Source organism: Erinaceus europaeus, chromosome 20, assembly GCF_950295315.1.
Source record: "Erinaceus europaeus chromosome 20, mEriEur2.1, whole genome shotgun sequence".
Classification (NCBI taxonomy): domain Eukaryota; kingdom Metazoa; phylum Chordata; class Mammalia; order Eulipotyphla; family Erinaceidae; genus Erinaceus; species Erinaceus europaeus.
Window position 1 is genome coordinate 5459408 of NC_080181.1, and position 17588 is coordinate 5476995.

Consider the following 17588-nt stretch of genomic DNA (forward strand, 5'->3'; position numbering starts at 1 on the left):
AAAAAAAAATCTGGAAGTAGAATTGTTGGATCATATATAGTTGTGTTTTTTTAAGAACCTCTGTACTGTTTTCATAATGACTATATATATGCAGATACACGCATATATGTGTATGTATGTCTTGTATATACTATACATGCTATGTATGTTTACTTCTGTGTCTATATCTGTTGCCAAACTCATAACTTAAGTGTTGTTTTCTTTTGGATCAGAATTGCTCTTCTACATATTGTATCATTAAAACTGACTAAATAGAATAAGAGGGGATGAGAACACATAAGCTTTCTTCTTTCTTTGTGCCCCTGGAGATTCAGAGGTCCTGGGCTTGGTATTTCTGTGACAGCATTTTGCACACGTAGGGCTATTTGCTCAACTATTTGTAATGATTTCTTTAACGTCTGTTGAAATCAGGAACTGTATATTCCCAAGGCTGAGAGCCATGCCTGACACTCAGTGTCTGTTCTCTGACTGAGTCTACTTGACGGAGGGAAGCCGGTCCTGAAAGTGAACAGAGGTGTGCAGAGTGAGATGGTGGGGCCAGGTGAGTGACGCAGGAGTGCAGTCGTTGTCCTGGCTGTTCTCACACCCCCCTGGAGAGCTCTTGAGTGCTATTACAACCTAAACTTAGTTGTATTATGTGGGCTGAGCTCTATAGCCAGGAAGCTGCTTTGAAAGAGCAAGTGATCAACCAAGAGTATAGGGACTTTCTAGACTGAGACATGGTCATGGTGACAGGTGACAGCAAAATGGTTTCCTGGAACTGGAGAGAATTCTTCAGAAGTTCTGATGGCTCCTTCAGGAAAAGAAACTCAGAACTGTAATGTGGGCATCAGAAAGAGGGATTTAGGCTGAAGACTGGAGAACTTAACAATTTAGGTCATATGAGGAAAAAGTAAATGCAGAGGCACACAGGCACAAGGTGATTTGGAGGGGCTTGATGCATGTGCATCACTGGAACTGAAGGAATCTGTCCTGGATTGCTGGGCACCAACACAGGAAAGACAGAATAATGGGATCCACACACTGGGGCTGTGGGTGCAAGTCTAGGAAATTTAAACCTCCTAAGTATGTGTTATATTGCAGTCATTAAAGGCTTTTGAGCAGGGAAATAGTCTCATGAAAGTGATTTTCTGTACAAACGAGTCTGGCAGTGATGGATTAGGGTGAAGAAAGTCCAAAGATCAAATAGAAGATTATAGTAGTTTTCAAAGCATAGCATTAACTGGTCCAAGTAAGTATCAATGGAAATGTCTCTGGGAAGCATAAAGTATGAAACCATGGAATGCTCATTAGAAAAGAATTAAATATGGCTCCAACCAAGACCAGCTACTGAGTGAATTATGAAGTATCTGGTATTTGAGGTACTAAAGATGAGGAAGTGGGAACTGTGGTAGGAAGCTGTGGTCTGAGAGGGGAAATCCCTCATCTGGCATGCCATTTTTGTCTCTACCTACCCTCGGCCAACCTTAGTCCTTACAACACTGAAGACCTATGTCGGACATTTCTAAAAACTGACCAGAGACTTCCTAGGGAAACTGTTGATCCTAAAGGTTTCTCAGCCTGCCATTAATCTTCAGCATGTAGTAAGAACTAGTAGTTTTTATTTGTGAGGACATAAAGTCAATCTTTCACAAGTGTCTGTTAGTTCCTGACTATATGCTGAAGACCTTTGAGGCAGATGTAGCAGAGACCAAGACAGACACATTTTTCACTGCTACAGCTTATATTTTGATAGCTATGTCAGAAGGTCAGTACAATGAAATACAAATACCCAGTTACTTAAGAAGAAACTAAGTTTTTTATTAATTAATTCCCTTTTGTTGCCCTTGTTGTTTTATTGTTGTAGTTACTGATGTCGTTGTTGTTGGATATGACAGAGAGAAATCTAATAATAACCACAACGATAAAAAAAACAAACAACCAGGGCAACAAAAGGGGGGAAAAAAAAGGACAGAGAGAAATGGAGAGAGGAGAAGACAGAGAGGGAGAGGGAGAGAGAAAGATAGACACCTGGAGACCTGCTTCACAGACTATAAAGCGACTCCCCTGCAGGTGGGGAGCCAGGGGCTTGAACCAGGATCCTTACACTGGTCCTTGCGCTTTGTGCCACTTGCGCTTAACCCACTGTGCTACCGCCGGACTCCCAAACTTAAAGTTTTTATTTATATTTATTTATTTATTTATTTATTTATTCCCTTTTGTTGCCCTTGCTGTTTTTTTGTTGTTGTAGTTATTATTGTTGTCATTGTTGGATAGGACAGAGAGAAATGGAGGGGGGCGGACAGAGAGGGGGAGAGGAAGACAGACACCTGCAGACCTGCTTCACCACCTGTGAAGCGACTCCACTGCAGGTGGGGAGCTGGGGGCTTGAACCGGGATCCTTACGTTGGTCCTTGTGCTTTGCCAAAACTTAAAGGTTTATTAGGGACACAACACACTCAAAAAGTCTTTTTTAAATTTGATGCATATGAAATGGCGTTTATTATTTTAATTATTTTTTTAAGTGGTAGAGTATTATTTTGTCTATTTCCTTGAAAATAAAATGAATATTGACTTCAATGGCACCTTCCAGGATTAGAAGTCACTAAGACTATACTTTCTGGGATCGCTTCTATACTTCATTTCTAGAAGTCACTGTTCTGTTCTGTTCTCTACTTAAAAGAAGAAAAAGGAAGAATAGGTAAGAACAAAAGAAATAATAAAAGGGAAGCATACTGTCAGTGACAGTAAGAACTGTACTAATTAGCACTAAGCGCTGTCCTTAGTGCCACCATTAACTGTGTCCAGCTGGCAGACTCTAGCCTCAGCTCCACCTGATAGCCTCACATTAGCCTGCAATCGCCTGACTTGGCACTTGGGTGAAAGTGCATTGGCAAAGGCAGACCAGACTGGGTTGAAGTAAGATTAAAACTTAACCTTTCCATTTTTTTTCTTTTTCTTCTTTCTTTCTCTGAAGAGAAAAATAAGCCATTGGACTTTAGCAAACACTAAAAGACTTTATATTAAACTTCTTACTTTTTGAGTAACTAGGATGATATGTCCAAGAAATAGTAAGATGGAAAATACTTATTACAGTATAAATTGACTTTTACTTAAAGTTTTAATACTTATTTATTACTAGCCCATTGGAATATCATATCTGTATGATTACATTGCTAGTGCTGGACTTTTAATTTTATCATATGTATTATTGTTTACTATTAATTTTTATTAGATTACTACTCAGCTTTGGCTAGTGGTGGCAAAGGGAATTGAACCTGGGACTTTGGAGTCCTTAGACATGAAAGTCATTTTACAGAGCTACTCTGCTATCTTCCCCCCTTTTTTTTTTCCTTTTTAGTTTTGGAGAGGGGGAGGAGAGATGCTACAGCACTGGTCTGGTGTCCATGGAACTTCATGTGGTGCCATGCATGGTGCTGGGGGCTCACAGCTGTAGCCCTGAGGATGGTAAAGTACATGCTTTGCCAGGTGAGGCATGTTCAGTCTTGAAGTTAACTTTGATTCAAACAATTTTATTTATTGACTTTTTTTTATTTATTCCCTTTTGTTGCCCTTGTTTTTTTTTTTTATTGTTGTAGTTATTATTGTTGTTGTCGTCGTTGTTGGATAGGACAGAGAGAAACGGAGAGAGGAGGGGAAGACAGAGAAAGATAGACACCTGCAGACCTGCTTCACCGCCTGTGAAGCGACTCCCCTGCAGGTGGGGAGCCGGGGTTCGAACCGGGATCCTTATGCCGGTCCTTGTGCTTATGCTGGTCCTTGTGCTGGGAATCAAAGTTGGGAACTCATGTTTCAGAGTCTAACATTTTATCTCCTGTGCTACCTACCTCCTGGGCCCCAAACAAATTTCTCATCAGCTGCCAGTCATTCATTATTCTCTTAACACCTGTAGAAGAAAAACAGCAACACTATACTGCTTTAAAATAATAGATACACATTATATTTATATATGCACGTATATGTTAGACATGTCACTGCAGTTCTGAGGGGACCAAGAGAGATCAGAGTAAGTAATGACCCATAATGAAAGATTATACATAATCATGTGTAATACTGGTAAGCCACCTCCTCGACCCAGTTTTTTCCCATCCCAATTGTTATTCTATATTTAAAGAGAGAGAGAAAGAGGAAGACAGAGAGAAGGAGAAGGAGAAAGAAGGAGCTGGATAGGGTGGGAAAGAGACCAAAGCACTGTTTCACCATCTACGTATGGGATCTCCTTGATTCTGCTATCCATGGCATCCCATGTGGTGCCAGGGGTCAAACTCAGGGCTTCATTAAAAGTAAGGTCTGTGCTTAACTCACTGAGCCACCCTTTGACCACATTCCATGACCCCGAAGAAGGGAATTGAAGCCCATTTTAAAAGAAACCACAATGATGACTGGCTTAGGGGAGGGGAGGAATGATTGCTTAGCAGAGAGAATGTGTCATGCTATGGTGTGTGTGTGATTATAAACTCTGTAAATCAGCAGGTACACTTAGAAAAGTAGATCATTATTCTAGTGATTTCTATGTGTACGGACATAGCAGTGAACAAAACACAAAACCTCTGTTTCCAAAAACTTCCATAAAATAGGGTAAAATGCATAAACCAATTCTAAATTATGATTTTTTATGGGAAATATATAGTGGTTAGTTTGACCCATGGCACCACATGGAAATATAAAGCTTAAGCATGTGAATATTCTCAGAGAAAACAGTGTGCTCTGAGGATCCTGAGATGAGAATGATGTTAGTGTGCTTTAGGAACTGATAGTCATTGGCGATGGACCATAAGGGGACAAGAAGGATGGCTTGAGCTGAAGTTGGGTAAAAGTTGTTTGCAGTTTATAAGCCAAGGCATAGGAATTTTCAACTTAGTGGTAGTACAATGAAAAACCACATAAGACTTTAAGCAAGGGAGTGATTTATATTTTCAAAAAAATCAAAAGAACATTCTAGTAGGTCCAGGAGATAGCTTATCCAGAATAGTGCACACTTAACCATGTGTAAAGGACTTGGGTTCGAGCCCACTACACCATATGGGAGCACTATGCATGGCATAGTGGTGCTGTGGTATCTCCTTCTCTTTGACTCTGAAAAAAAAAAGCCTGTGAGTGTGGTGGAAACCAGCCTCCATCCCCACCCCCCAAAAAAGAGCACTATGGCTATTGTATGGCCAGTTAAGTTGAGATGATATTGGGTAATTGTCACGATGGTCCAGTGAGAAATCAAGGTAGCTTGAGCAAAGGTAGTTTCGGTAGAGGCACCACCAAATTTGTATGCTGAAGTCCTAAATGTTTGTGTTTTGAATGTGATTGTATTTATTTGGAGATAAGGACTTTGAAGCATCAATTAAGATAAAATGAATGATGGGACATAATCCAATATGACTTGAATTCTTACAAGAGGAAGTTGGGGATGTAATGATGCTGAGGGCAAACTCTGTGAAGAGCTCAGAGGATGGCCTTCCACAAATCAAGGAAAGAGGCCTCAGAGGAAACCCACCCTGCTGACACTGGACTGCCTGCCTCCACGACTGTGGGAAATACAATCACGCTGTTTAAGCTGCACAGTCTGTGAAACTTCATTATGGCAATCCCAGCAAACTGATGTATGGAGGGAAGTAGATGTATTCCAGATGTTTCTTTGGACCCGGAGTCAACATTAGTTGCTGATGAATTGAACTGGAGTTAAAAACAAGGACAACTCAGGCTCCTGGTCTTAGGACTTTTGAACACAAATATTTATTTTTAATATTAGACTAAACTTAAAATACCTAACAAGCAGGAATCTTAGAAAGTGAAAGGACAGATATTGACGGAAGGCCTTGAAATCTAGAAAGACAGATGTGAATCAAATGAAACCAAGTTGCATACATGGAACTAAAAGTATCATGGAAAAAAGTAAGTCATCATGATGAAACTTATTTTACTTGTTATGTGTGATATACAGTAAGAATCCAATACAGTATTTTTGGGGGGTGGAGGAACAAAGGTAAAAATGGGACTTGAAGGAAATGAGTATAAAATAATAGATTGATGGGAGCAACAGAGGCCGGATGTAGCCTGGGAGACCAGCCAGGAATTGGCTGCAGGAACTGAGGTGTGAGCTGAAAAGTGTTTGATGTTTCTGGGAAGGTCAAAGGGGCTGGAAGCATTTCAGTAAACACACACACACACACACACACACACACACACACACACACACACACACTAAACCACCTGCCATCTTAAGGCAGCAATCCCATCTAAGGTGGGTTTCTTAAAATCCTCTGGCACTGCCATTTATTTTTATTTTTTCCTATTTTATTTGAAAGGACAGAGAGAAGTTGAGATGGGGTGGGGGGGGAGAGTGAGTGAGAAAGATAGATATCCACAGACCTGTTTTACTGCTGGCAAAGCATCCACCCTGCAAGCAGGGAGCAGGGGCTAGAACCTGGTCCTTGTGCATGGTGATATTTGAGCTCAAGTGGGTGTGCCACCATCCAGCCCCCTGTACAAAAGCTTAATAACAGCTTGTAGATATTGGTAGATTCAGGAATTGCTCATATTTTGCTTATGTAAAAAGGTAATAGGGGGGCCAGGTGGTAGCACAGCGGATTAAGCGCACATGGCGCAAAGCGCAAGGACCTGCTTAAAGGTCCCGGTTCGAGCCCCTGGCTTCCCACTTTCAGGAGAGTTGCTTCATAAGCGGTGAAGCAGGTCTGCAGGTGCCTATCTTTCTCTCTACCTCTCTGCTCTTGATTTTTTTCTGTCCTACCCAACAACAACAGCAATAACAACAACAATGATAAATAACAAGGGCAACAAAAGGGGGGAGCCTACAGGAGCAGTGGATTTATGGTGCCAAGCACCAGTGATAATGCTAGAAACAAACAAAAAAAAAGGTAATAGGTAGTATAGTGGTGGTATAACTGGGCAAGGAAATGGAGCTTTTGGCTATGCCACTAAGGAGCTGTATGTATGGTTTTAATAAGTTATTTAGCTCAGGGCTGCCCAGTAGAACGTTCTGTATCTGTGCTGTCTAAATGTCTGAGTGCAAGCCATATGTATAGTTGTCAATCACTTGAAACATGATTAGGGTGGAGGATAGGTAGCATAATGGATATGCAAACAGACTTTCATGTCTGAGGCCCCAAAGTCCCACGTTCAGTCCCTAGCCCCATCATAAGCCAGAGCTGAACAGCACTTTTGTTAAAAAAAGACTCATGTGGACAAGGAACTGAACTTTAATATAGCATCTATCTATCTATCTATCTACATATATCTCACAAATTTTAACCAGTTGTATATAAGTAAATGATGTTTTGGCTTCTATGTAGTATAAATTGTGACATTAACAACTAGAGAAGTACATGGGGTACTTGGAGAGGCTGCAAAAAATGATTAAAGAGTTGAAAAACAAGACACAGAGTAAAGGTTAAGGATTTGGGATTTTCTAGAAAAAAGATTGAATAATTATATTCAAATATATGAAGGGATGTGAGGCAGAGATGGTATCCAGATGTTCTCCATTTATTAGAAAGCAAGAAACTTTGGTTAGAGAGGAAATAAGTTAGATGTTAAGAGAGGTACTTCAAGAGAGTTTCATATATTAAATTTTCAAAAGAAATTTGGGTTTTAATTTAGTGGTTTTCAAAACATTTCTGTGCCGCATGTCATATTGAAGACATACATATGTCAAAACAATACTGACATGAGGGTCAGGTGGTAGCGCAGCGAGTAAAGCACACACGGTGCGAAGCACAAGAACTGGAGTAAGGATCTCCGTTGGAGCCCCGCCTCCCCACCTGCAGGGGGGTCGCTTCACAAGCAGTGAAGCAGGTCTGCAGGTGTCTGTCTTTCTCTCCCCCTCTGCCTTCACCTCCTCTCATCATTTCTGTCCTATCCAACAACAACAATATCAATAACCACAACAACGATAAAACAATAAGGGCAACAAAAGGAAAAAAAAAGCTTCCAGGAGCAGTGGATTCGTGGTGCAGTTACTGAGCCCCGGCAATAACCCTGGAGGCAAAAACAAAAAATACTGACAATGTTAAAAACTAAACAAATTGGAATCACTCTTTAACCTTATGTTTGGTTTCCTTCCCTATTGCTTATCTTTTTATTTCCTTTTTGTTTCCCTTGTTTTTTTAATTGTTGTTGATATCGTCGTTGTTGGATAGGACAGAGAGAAATGGAGAGAGGAGGGGAAGACAGAGAGGGGGAGAGAAAGACAGACACCTGCAGACCTGCTTCACCGGTTGTAAAGCGACTCCCCTGCAGGTGGGGAGCCGGGGCTCGAACCAGGATCCTTGGGCCGGTCCTTGTGCTTTGCGCCACCTGCGCTTAACCCGCTGCGATAACGCCTGGCTCCCTACTTATCTTTTTATATGTGATAAATCATCAATTTTTAAGTAAGAGCATTACTTTAAAAAAAAAAATGGAAACACTGACAAAATCATAGGATAGGATGGGTACAATTTCACACAATTCCCACCACCAGAACTCCGGATCCCATTCCTTCTCCTGATAAGTTTTTTTTTTTTTTTTTGCCTCCAGGGTTATTGCTGGGGCTCAGTGCCTGCACCACGAATCCACTGCTCCTGGAGGCCATTTTTTCCCTTTTTCTTACCCTGGTTGTTTTTATCGTTGTTGTGGTTATTATTATCGTTGCCATTGATGTCGTTGTTGTTGGATAGGACAGAGAAATGGAGAGAGGATGGGAAGACCAAGAGGGGGAGAAAAAGACAGACAGCTGCAGACCTGCTTCACCACCTGTGAAGTGACTCCCCTGCAGGTGGGGAACCAGGGGCTCCAATTGGGATCTTTATGCTGGTCCTTGCGTTTTGCGCCACGTGCTCTTAACGGGCTGCACAACCACCCAACCTCCAGCTTTCCTGTTCTTTAACCCTCTGGGAGCAAGGACCCAGGGTCATTATGGGATGCAGAGAGCATTACTCCCCCCCCCTTTGTTGCCCTTGTTTATCGTTTTTGTTACTATAGTTGTTGTTATTGTTGTCCTTGTTGGACAGCACAGAGAAAAATCGAGAGGTTAGGAAGAGAGATGGGGAGAGAAAGACAGACACCTGCAGACCTGCTTCACCGCTTGTGAAGAGACCCCCCCTGCAGGTGAGGAGGTGGGGGGGGGCTGCAATTGGAATGCTTGCTCTGGTCCTTGTGCTTTGCACCATGTGCGCTTAACCTGTTGTGCTACTGCCAGGCAGGCCCTGGTGATGAATTTACTTTTTTAAAAAGATTCTTTGCAATATGAATGTGTTACCAATTAGATTCCTTTAGTTATGAACTAGATATGTATGGTACACTAGGTATAGACATATCTGGAATAAGTGTGAGATTAAAAGATCCTTATCTAAACCATAAAGGCACTGAGATGTGTAGTGCTAACAGTAAGTGGTGGCATCCTGGCCTTCACATGCCTCACGATCACCTTGAGCAGCTTATTAGAACCCTGATTACTTTTTCACCTGAGTCAGTTGATCTGGATTATAACTCTAGTGGATATTTAGCGATGTTGATGCTGCTAGTTTGGCGACAAAACCTTGAGAACTGCTGCTAGAACCTCATATTTTCAGAAGACACTTTTCCATTTGTTGTTGTCATCTAGTATACTAAGTAATGAGATCTATCAATAGTAGCCTTTTTTGCTTGAAGCCTAGTTCTGGTAAGCACAGCTAACTTGATTGTTAGTACTGTGCATAGCACTGAGGAAGCTCTTATGGTTTCCACTGGATTCCTCACTCTGTTCTGTCTTCAGCTTGAAGAGCTGCATACACCACTGGCAGTCCTTCACACTGGCTCTTAGAGTGAACTTTAATTTCTCCCATATGGATAACTCTAGCTAGATTTCACAGGAAAAAATAAATCTGATTCGAAATGGTCTTTTACTGTAATATATATATATGGTCATGACTTTTCCTTTAAAATAAAGAAGACTCTCATGGTGGTTGGAGCATCCATTTCATGGATGATGGAATGGTGCTGAGGTTTCTCACATCTTTCTCTTTATATCACCGCCCTGTCTTCCTAACAACAAAAAGACTAGAAGGAAAAAAAAGGGGGGCGGGCTAAGAAGCCATTCACAGGTACAGCACATATCTGAGGCTCTGAATTAACTGACACCATGTTAAAAAACAAACAAACAAAACCTGAAAACAGAAATGGTTCAGGGGTGGAGCATCTTCCTCCCGTGCATGAGGATCTGGTTTTGATCCCTGGCACCACTTGAGAGCACCACGGGTCCAGAGTAGGGATAGGACTCCCTGGATTATGGAGCAGTGCTGTGTTTTGTCTTTGCACACAGGAGTTGGGCTGGATAAGCAAGTCTGTGGTTATGTGCAGGTGTGAAACTCTGGGATCCTGGGTTTTTGTTTTTTAAACTGGGTCGGATGGAAGTGAGTGTGAGGGGGAGTTGAGTTCAAGGACGCTTGGACAAGTGGGTGGATCAGGATGCCATTAGCTGAGATGGTGAATCAGAAGGAGGATGTGGCCTGCACAGGTGTGTGTTCGGTTGTAGGCGGAGGAGGGTAGGGGTAAAGAGTTCAGTTTTGGTTGTGTTGAGTCAAAGGGCAAGTGAACAAAAGGCAGGGAAGTGAAGAACTGGCATGTGGACTATCTACAAAAATGGGCCCATGAAGGGAAGGGTTTGTGGGATGTCAGCTTGCCGCTGGAGGTTCAGGGGAAGGATTGCTGCCATCCCTGGCCTGGATCCCTCCACGCTTTTGGAAACGATGGCTGCTATGAACAGGGGTGGTGAATTCACGAGCAAAGTGGCAAGCTTCGAGTAGCCATAACATCTGGCCGAGAAGCTGACTGCTTATAGACTGTGCACATAGAAGGGCCTCTGTAGTCTCCCGGGGGACAGTCTTTCTGGTTGTCTGCAAGTAGCTGGTACCAGCCGGCCTTCCCAGGGGCTGAAGGAGGGCTGGCCACTTCCTCCTCGCAGCCCCCAGCATGGTTAAGTATGTTGGAATGCCGAGAGTTGCAAAACCACGCCGTGTTTCCTATGTTTACCACTTGGCAAATGAATTCTTTTAGCACAGTGACTGTGACGCAGTGTGATCATCTTGTTCACTAGGTAATTGCAGAATTCACTAGTATTCATTGATAATGCACTAAAGATATAGCCTTGTCTCGTAACAGGACAGAGTTTATAGTTGTGCAACTGTATCCTGGTACAACCTCAGTTGGAAAAACGTTTGCAGTCCGGGAAGTGGTTCAGTGGGGCAGACGCTGGACTTGCATGATGTGAAGCGTCAGGCTTTGTGCCAGACACTGTGCCACAGCAAATGCTGCAGTATCTCATTAAAAAAAAAATTAAAAAAAACAACAACTTTGATGGAAGTCTTAACGAATGTAGGTCCACGGCACCCGGAAGGCGTTAAGTGTTGGAGTGCAAAAGGCAGAAGACCGGACCAACTCAGTTTAATGGATCCAGCTCCTTGGTGCGATGGGGCAACCGAACTGAAGTTGTGCAGAGGATTCTGAGGTCAGAGCAACGAGTTACACGGTTTCTCAACGGCCTTGGGAGAGAAGTGGAAGCAGGAGGGAGAGCTGGGGAGGAGGGGTAGGGAGGGCAGGTGAATGCGAGTGAGCAGCAAGCAACTGTGCGTGAGGAAGGCGGCTCCGCAGCCGGCCGGCCGGAAGTTGACAGTCGCCCCCGAGAGGCGGCAGAGGCGGCGGCACCGGGCAGCGGGCGGGCGAGCCCCCCACCCCCACCCCCGGCGCGGCGGAAACGGCGGCCCGACGCTCACGGCCGCGTGCGGGGCGCGTTTCCCGCCTTTTCCGCGACGCGGGTCCGTGTCCAGAGGGCCTGGGGAGGGGGCGGCGGGGTCTCCCGGCCGGGGAGGCGGGGCTGGGGCTCGCACGCCCGCGGGGTGCAGGAGGGAGGCCGCAGTCGGGAGCTTTTCCTGTTTGGTCCTCGTTAGGCGTCTGTGCGTCCCGTCCCGTCCGGCACGACCGGAGGGCGGCGCCCGGGCTCCCCTCAGGGGGCTGCCGCGGAGTCGGCGACGGGGCACCGGGCGGGGGTGCGGGGCCCGGTGGCCCGAGGGAAGCACTACTTTTATTATTACTACTTTTTTCTGGTGTGTTTTTAGTGACCGTGTTGCAAGCTTTTGTCTCCTCCGAAGTCACTGAAAGCCGCAGATCTGACAAGTTTCAAGTCTCGGAGCCGCGAACCCCAGCCGCCGCGCCTCCCTCGCAAGCGCCTTCTGCGGAGTGAAAAAAAAAAAAAGCGGGGGAGACCAAGTGGCCGCGACCGGGCGGCGCGGCGTGCGGGGTCGGCGGCGTCGGCTGCCCCGGGTCCGGCGCTCGGGGCCCCGCGGGCGGGGGCGGGGCGGTCACGTGCGGGGCGGGGCGCGCGCAGGAATGTAGGAACTCGCGGCGAAAGTGAGCGCGGCGGCGGCGGCGGCGGCGGGCGGGCGGGCGCGCGGAGGCAGGAAGGGCCGCGAGGGGGCGGGGCCGGCGGGCCGCGCGGGCGGGCGCTTCTCGCAACTTTAGTTTTGGCGTCGGAGGCGAGTTTCTGCCTCAGTCGTGCGCCGCCGCCGCCGGGGCAAAGAAAGGGAGGAAGGAAGGAACCCGCAAAGGAAGCCGAGCGGCGCGGGGGAGGGAAGGGCGCGCGGCGGGCGTCCGGGGAGCGCGGCCACACAAGTTCGCGGGCGCCTCGCAGCCGGGCCGCGCCGGGCCGGGCCGGGTCGGGCCGGGGGCGCCGCGCGGGCGGGGGGTGCGGGCCGCGGCTCAGCCCCCCGGCCCTCGAGAGCCACCGCGCCGCCGCCGTCCGCGCGGCCAGGCCCCGCCATGGACCCCGGGCCGCCTCCCGCCGCCCAGGGTCCGGGGCAGCCGCCGGCGCAGCCCCCGCCCGGCCAGGGCCCCCCGGCCGGCCCGGCGCAGCCCGCGCCCCCCGGAGCCTCGGCGGCGCCCCCGGCGCCCCCCGCCGGCCACCAGATCGTGCACGTCCGGGGGGACTCGGAGACCGACCTGGAGGCGCTGTTCAACGCCGTCATGAACCCCAAGACGGCCAACGTGCCGCAGACCGTGCCCATGCGGCTGCGCAAGCTGCCCGACTCCTTCTTCAAGCCGCCGGAGCCCAAGTCCCACTCCCGCCAGGTGAGCGGCCGGGGAGCGGGCGAGTGCGGGGCCGAGATTGCGGCCGCCGGGCTGCGGTGCGCTGCGGGCGGGCGGGGTGCGGCCCCCGGGTCCCGGAAGGGGGTCGCACAAAGCCCGCGCCCCGCCCCGCCCCGCCCTGCCCTCCGCGCGGGGGCTCCTCGGTCTCGGGGGCGGGGCGAACCCCCGGGCCCCCCCGCCCCCTCCCGGCCGGGCTCCCGCGCTCCGGCCGGCCCGCGACCCGCCGTCTGAGTCAGCGAGGCCCGGCGCTGAGCGGCTGCGGGAAGCGGTGACTCAGGCGGGGACCGCGGCCTCTCTGCTCCCGCGGGCCGGGCCCCCCCCCCTCCCCGCGCCCGGGCGGAGCTCGGCCTCCCCGCGGAGCATCCCGACAGGTCCTGGCGGGGCTTCCTGCGTGCGGGGCGGGGCGGGGCGAGGCGGGGGCGGGGGCTCTGTTCTCCTAACTTTTTTTTTTTCTTTTAAAGAGCTTGCTTCGGCTGCACTGGAGCTCGGGAACTTTGCCCGAGAGTTCATTGGTTTTCCAAATCCCGGGATGTAGTTGGTCCACGCGGGCTGAAACCCGAGTGAGAAGGGGGGCGCCCCCTCCCCGCAGGCCGGCGGAATCCGCTGCGGCCGCCACCCCGGGGCCTCGGGACTCGGCGGCGGGCGACTTGCCGACCGTAGCGGGGAGGGGGCGGCGCTGCGCAGACCCGGTGCCCCCCGCCCCGCCCGGCCCCTGAGCCGGGCTCCCCGCGCTCCGCTCGGCGGGGCTGCCTGCTGCCCCGCGTCTGCAAGGGGAATCCACTTGGGACGTGGAATCGCCCATTTTGTGCCATATCTGCCAGAAAGCATATTCCGGCAGCCAAGGGAGTGATCCCGCAAGTGTGTACAGCCAGCACTTTGCTGTTGAGGCTCTACCGGCGCTTTCTTTTCAGTGGGGGTTTCAAAGCAAGTGTTGTGCATTTGTAAGATTGGCTTTGCTTGAGCGAATGGCTGTCCTATTCAGATTTTTTGTTTTTGTTTTTTCCTGATTAGAGACCCAGAAGTCGTGTACACAGTTTGACTTTAAGGCATAAATGCCTCTGCTGATTGCTTCCAGTCTCCTTGTCTCTACAGATCTAGGGAATTCTTTTTGATGATCAAACCCTGATTTTAATCAAGAGATTTAAATAATCATAGCGAATTATAAGTCATATGAGAGAGGGCTATAAAATCTAGTCCACAAACGGAGATACTTAGGTGTGTATATATCACACAAATACGTGTACTTCCATTTTTCGCATCTTGAAAGCAGTTTCACAAAACGACAATAACAGAAAAAATACGGTTCATAGATTTAAGACACTTGTTCAGTGTTACACTAGCCATCTTGGGATGAAAGTTAGAATTGAAGAATCTGACTGGGCATTTTTATTGTTACATAGTTGTGGTATGTAAGTTCTTAATTATGATATAACTAAACGCTCGACATTCTTTATCATCTAGGTACAATTAACTCATAAGATACTTGAAAAGATTTTTGCATACTCCTGTATCTTTTGCAGTGAGTAAAAGTTTTGTGACTTGTGAGTTCTTTATTGGTGGCTTTTGTCCATTCTTAGGGGAAAAAAAAAGACAACCATCATGGGTTCGGGTCTTAGAAAAAAACCATTTAGCTACTTAAAACCTAGTTTAAAAAATAGTGGCTATTCTGTTTCAAGGGTTGTAGTTATACATGAAGCACTATAGATTTTGAAAAAAAAAACCTGCATTGCTTTGACCTTTTAGAGATTAGTTTTTAATATTGACTATTTGTTAATTTAGGACTGCTTCGCTCATGTCTAGAGAAATAGGGAATTAAGGAGAAATTCATTCAAATGGTCTTGAATACATTTGCCAGTGTTTGTAAAAGTACAGGTTAAAGTTACATAAACCCTTAAAAAATACCCATTTGCGAACCTGTCTTGCAAACTTGTCTTTCCTCTCTGTCAAGCATTACTTGTTGAAACTTGTAACTTGTACTTAGATGTTCGGTTGCAGGGAAGTTCTGCCTAGGAAATTTGAAGGGATTCTCTCTTAAACCCATTGTAAAGAGATTCTCACTTTAATATCCCTGCTAGGCCAGTACTGATGCAGGCACTGCAGGAGCTCTGACTCCACAGCACGTTCGAGCTCATTCCTCCCCAGCTTCCCTGCAGCTGGGCGCCGTGTCTCCTGGGACCCTGACCCCTACTGGAGTTGTCTCTGGCCCAGCAGCTGCAAGCCCTGCCCAGCACCTCCGCCAGTCTTCTTTTGAGATTCCTGATGATGTACCGCTGCCTGCAGGCTGGGAGATGGCCAAGACTTCATCTGGTCAGAGATATTTCTTGAAGTAAGTGGAGATGATGATGGGAGGTGGCTTTTGGAGAAATACTGATTTTGGAGAATAGCCATAAAGTGGAATTTATGTTTCAATTAATGTCAGGTTTGGTTAGCTCATACATACATACATATATAGATATATATATATATATATATATTTTTTTTTTTTTCTTCTTTTCTAGTATGACCTAGATACCTTTCTTGAGCTTAGGAGGTCTTATACAGGTTCTTGGTTTTGAGCCTTTTAATAATCCTTTGTTTTGTGGCAGTTTGGATATTACTGAAGTTTGTGCTAAATGTGTAAGTATAATTAAAAACGGAAAGAATACCAGAAAAAAGTCAAAACTTAAAAAATTAGGACTGAAGGGGCTGGGTGGTGATGCACCTGGTTCAGCACACATGTTACAGTGCGCAAGGACCTAGGTTTGAGCCCCCAGTCCCCACCTGCAGGGGGAAAGCTTTGCGAGTGGTGAAACAGGGCTGCAGGTGTCTGTCTGTCTCTCTCCCTCTCTGTCCCCCCTTCCTTCTCGATTTCTGACTGTCTCTCTCCAATCAATAAATTTAAAAAAAAAGAAAAAAATTAGGACTGATGTAGATCTGTGCAGTATATATTTTTAAATTGTTCTTATTTGTAGAGAAGAACTACAGAATAAACGGGACTTCTGGCACTGAAAAGATTTATTATTGATTAATGAGTGAGAGAAAGAGAAAACCACAAGAGTATCACTCTGGCACATGTAATACCAGGGATTGAGCTTGTACTTTCAAGTCCAATATTATAGGCACTGAGCCACCTTGATTTTTTTTAGTGTTTTTTAAACTATGAAAAGCAAAGTCTTCACTGTAGCTGGATATGATTTAATGACTTTTTAAATTCAAAGATAAATTTCTTTTTCTATTTATTTATTTATTTATTTATTTCCTCCAGGGTTATTGCTGGGCTCGGTGCCTGCACCATGAATCCGCCGCTCCTGGAGGCCTTTTTTTTTTTTCCCCCTTTTGTTGTTCTTGTTGTTGTAGCCTCGTTGTGGTTATTATTGTTGCCATTGTTGATGTTGTTCGTTGTTGGACAGGACAGAGAGAAATGGAGAGAGGAGGGGAAGACAGAGAGGGGGAGAGAAAGACAGACACCTGCAGACCTGCTTCACCGCCTGTGAAGCGACTCCCCTGCAGGTGGGGAGCCGCGGCTCGAACCGGGATCCCTACGCTGGTCCTTGTGCTTTGCGCCACATGTGCTTAACCCACTGCGCCACTGCCCGACCCCCTCAATTTCTTTTTCAATAGCAGACTTTCTTTTCAGACTAGCAAAATCTTTAAATAAAATAGAATCTCTCCTTGAAAAAACAAAAAGAAGGCCACTTTTATCATCTTTTCTGTCTTTTAACCAAAATGCATAATTTGATAAAAACTGAAAAGTTCAAAGTAGAGCTTTAGCCCCTCTAATCTTGAAATCACAGTAAAGACTAGTAATTTTATGCGACTTGCATAGGTTAAGAGTATACTAAATGTTACTTAATAGTAATAGTCGACTGAAGCTGAAGTATTTTAAACTTCACTTACTTGGTAATATTTAATCAGGTGAAGATAATTAAGTGGAAAATAATCCAGGTTTTAATTGTGCTCTGTTTGACAATCTACTTCTAAGAAAAATGTGCAGTTTATTAGATGATAGAGTTAATACTGTTTTATGGCAGATGTCTAAACAGCATTTTCTATTGATAGTTGCTGCTTTGAGATGAAGTTTTGTGACAGGGGAGAGTTTAGTCGTGAAATGTGTCTACACTTTTTTTGCCCCCTTTCTTGAAACTTTTTCTTGCTGAATTCATTTTTCTGGTGTCCTGGTATCCATTTCAAAGGGTCAGGTTTCAACCAGAACAATAAAGAGCCTGAGACTGGAAAGTACACACAAGTCTGGCAAACTCATCTGCATGAGCTGAGCGAGATCATTTGTTCTCAAGCAGACATCCAAAGTAAATGATTGAAAGAGCTGCTAGCTGTGAGGGATGTGTCTTGAAGGGAGAAGGAATGGAAACAAACCAGGTTGTTAGAGGAATAAGAAAGGCTGCACTTTTTTGAACCTCTCCCTGCTGGGTTGCATGCTGGCCAGAAGAGGGGTTTTAAACAGCTTAGTGGCCTGCTTCCCTTGTTTGCTTTGCTTGATACCG

The 17588-nt window shown here is 46.3% G+C and overlaps 1 protein-coding gene across 12 annotated transcripts in view; it reads left to right on the forward strand.

Moving 5' to 3' along the window:
* Window positions 1-12531: 12531 nt before the first annotated feature.
* Window positions 12532-17588, forward strand: part of YAP1 (Yes1 associated transcriptional regulator) — a 110853-nt gene continuing 105796 nt past the window's right edge. For 4 of the 12 annotated variants that reach the window (XM_060179732.1, XM_060179736.1, XM_060179740.1 and 1 more), the window contains exons 1-2: window positions 12532-13089; window positions 15183-15433. In XM_060179732.1, coding sequence (XP_060035715.1) covers window positions 12781-13089; window positions 15183-15433 — 560 coding nt within the window. In that variant the 5' untranslated portion in view covers window positions 12532-12780. The remainder of the gene's footprint in view (window positions 13090-15182; window positions 15434-17588) is intronic. The other 8 variants (XM_060179734.1, XM_060179733.1, XM_060179741.1 and 5 more) reach the window with 3 other exon arrangements.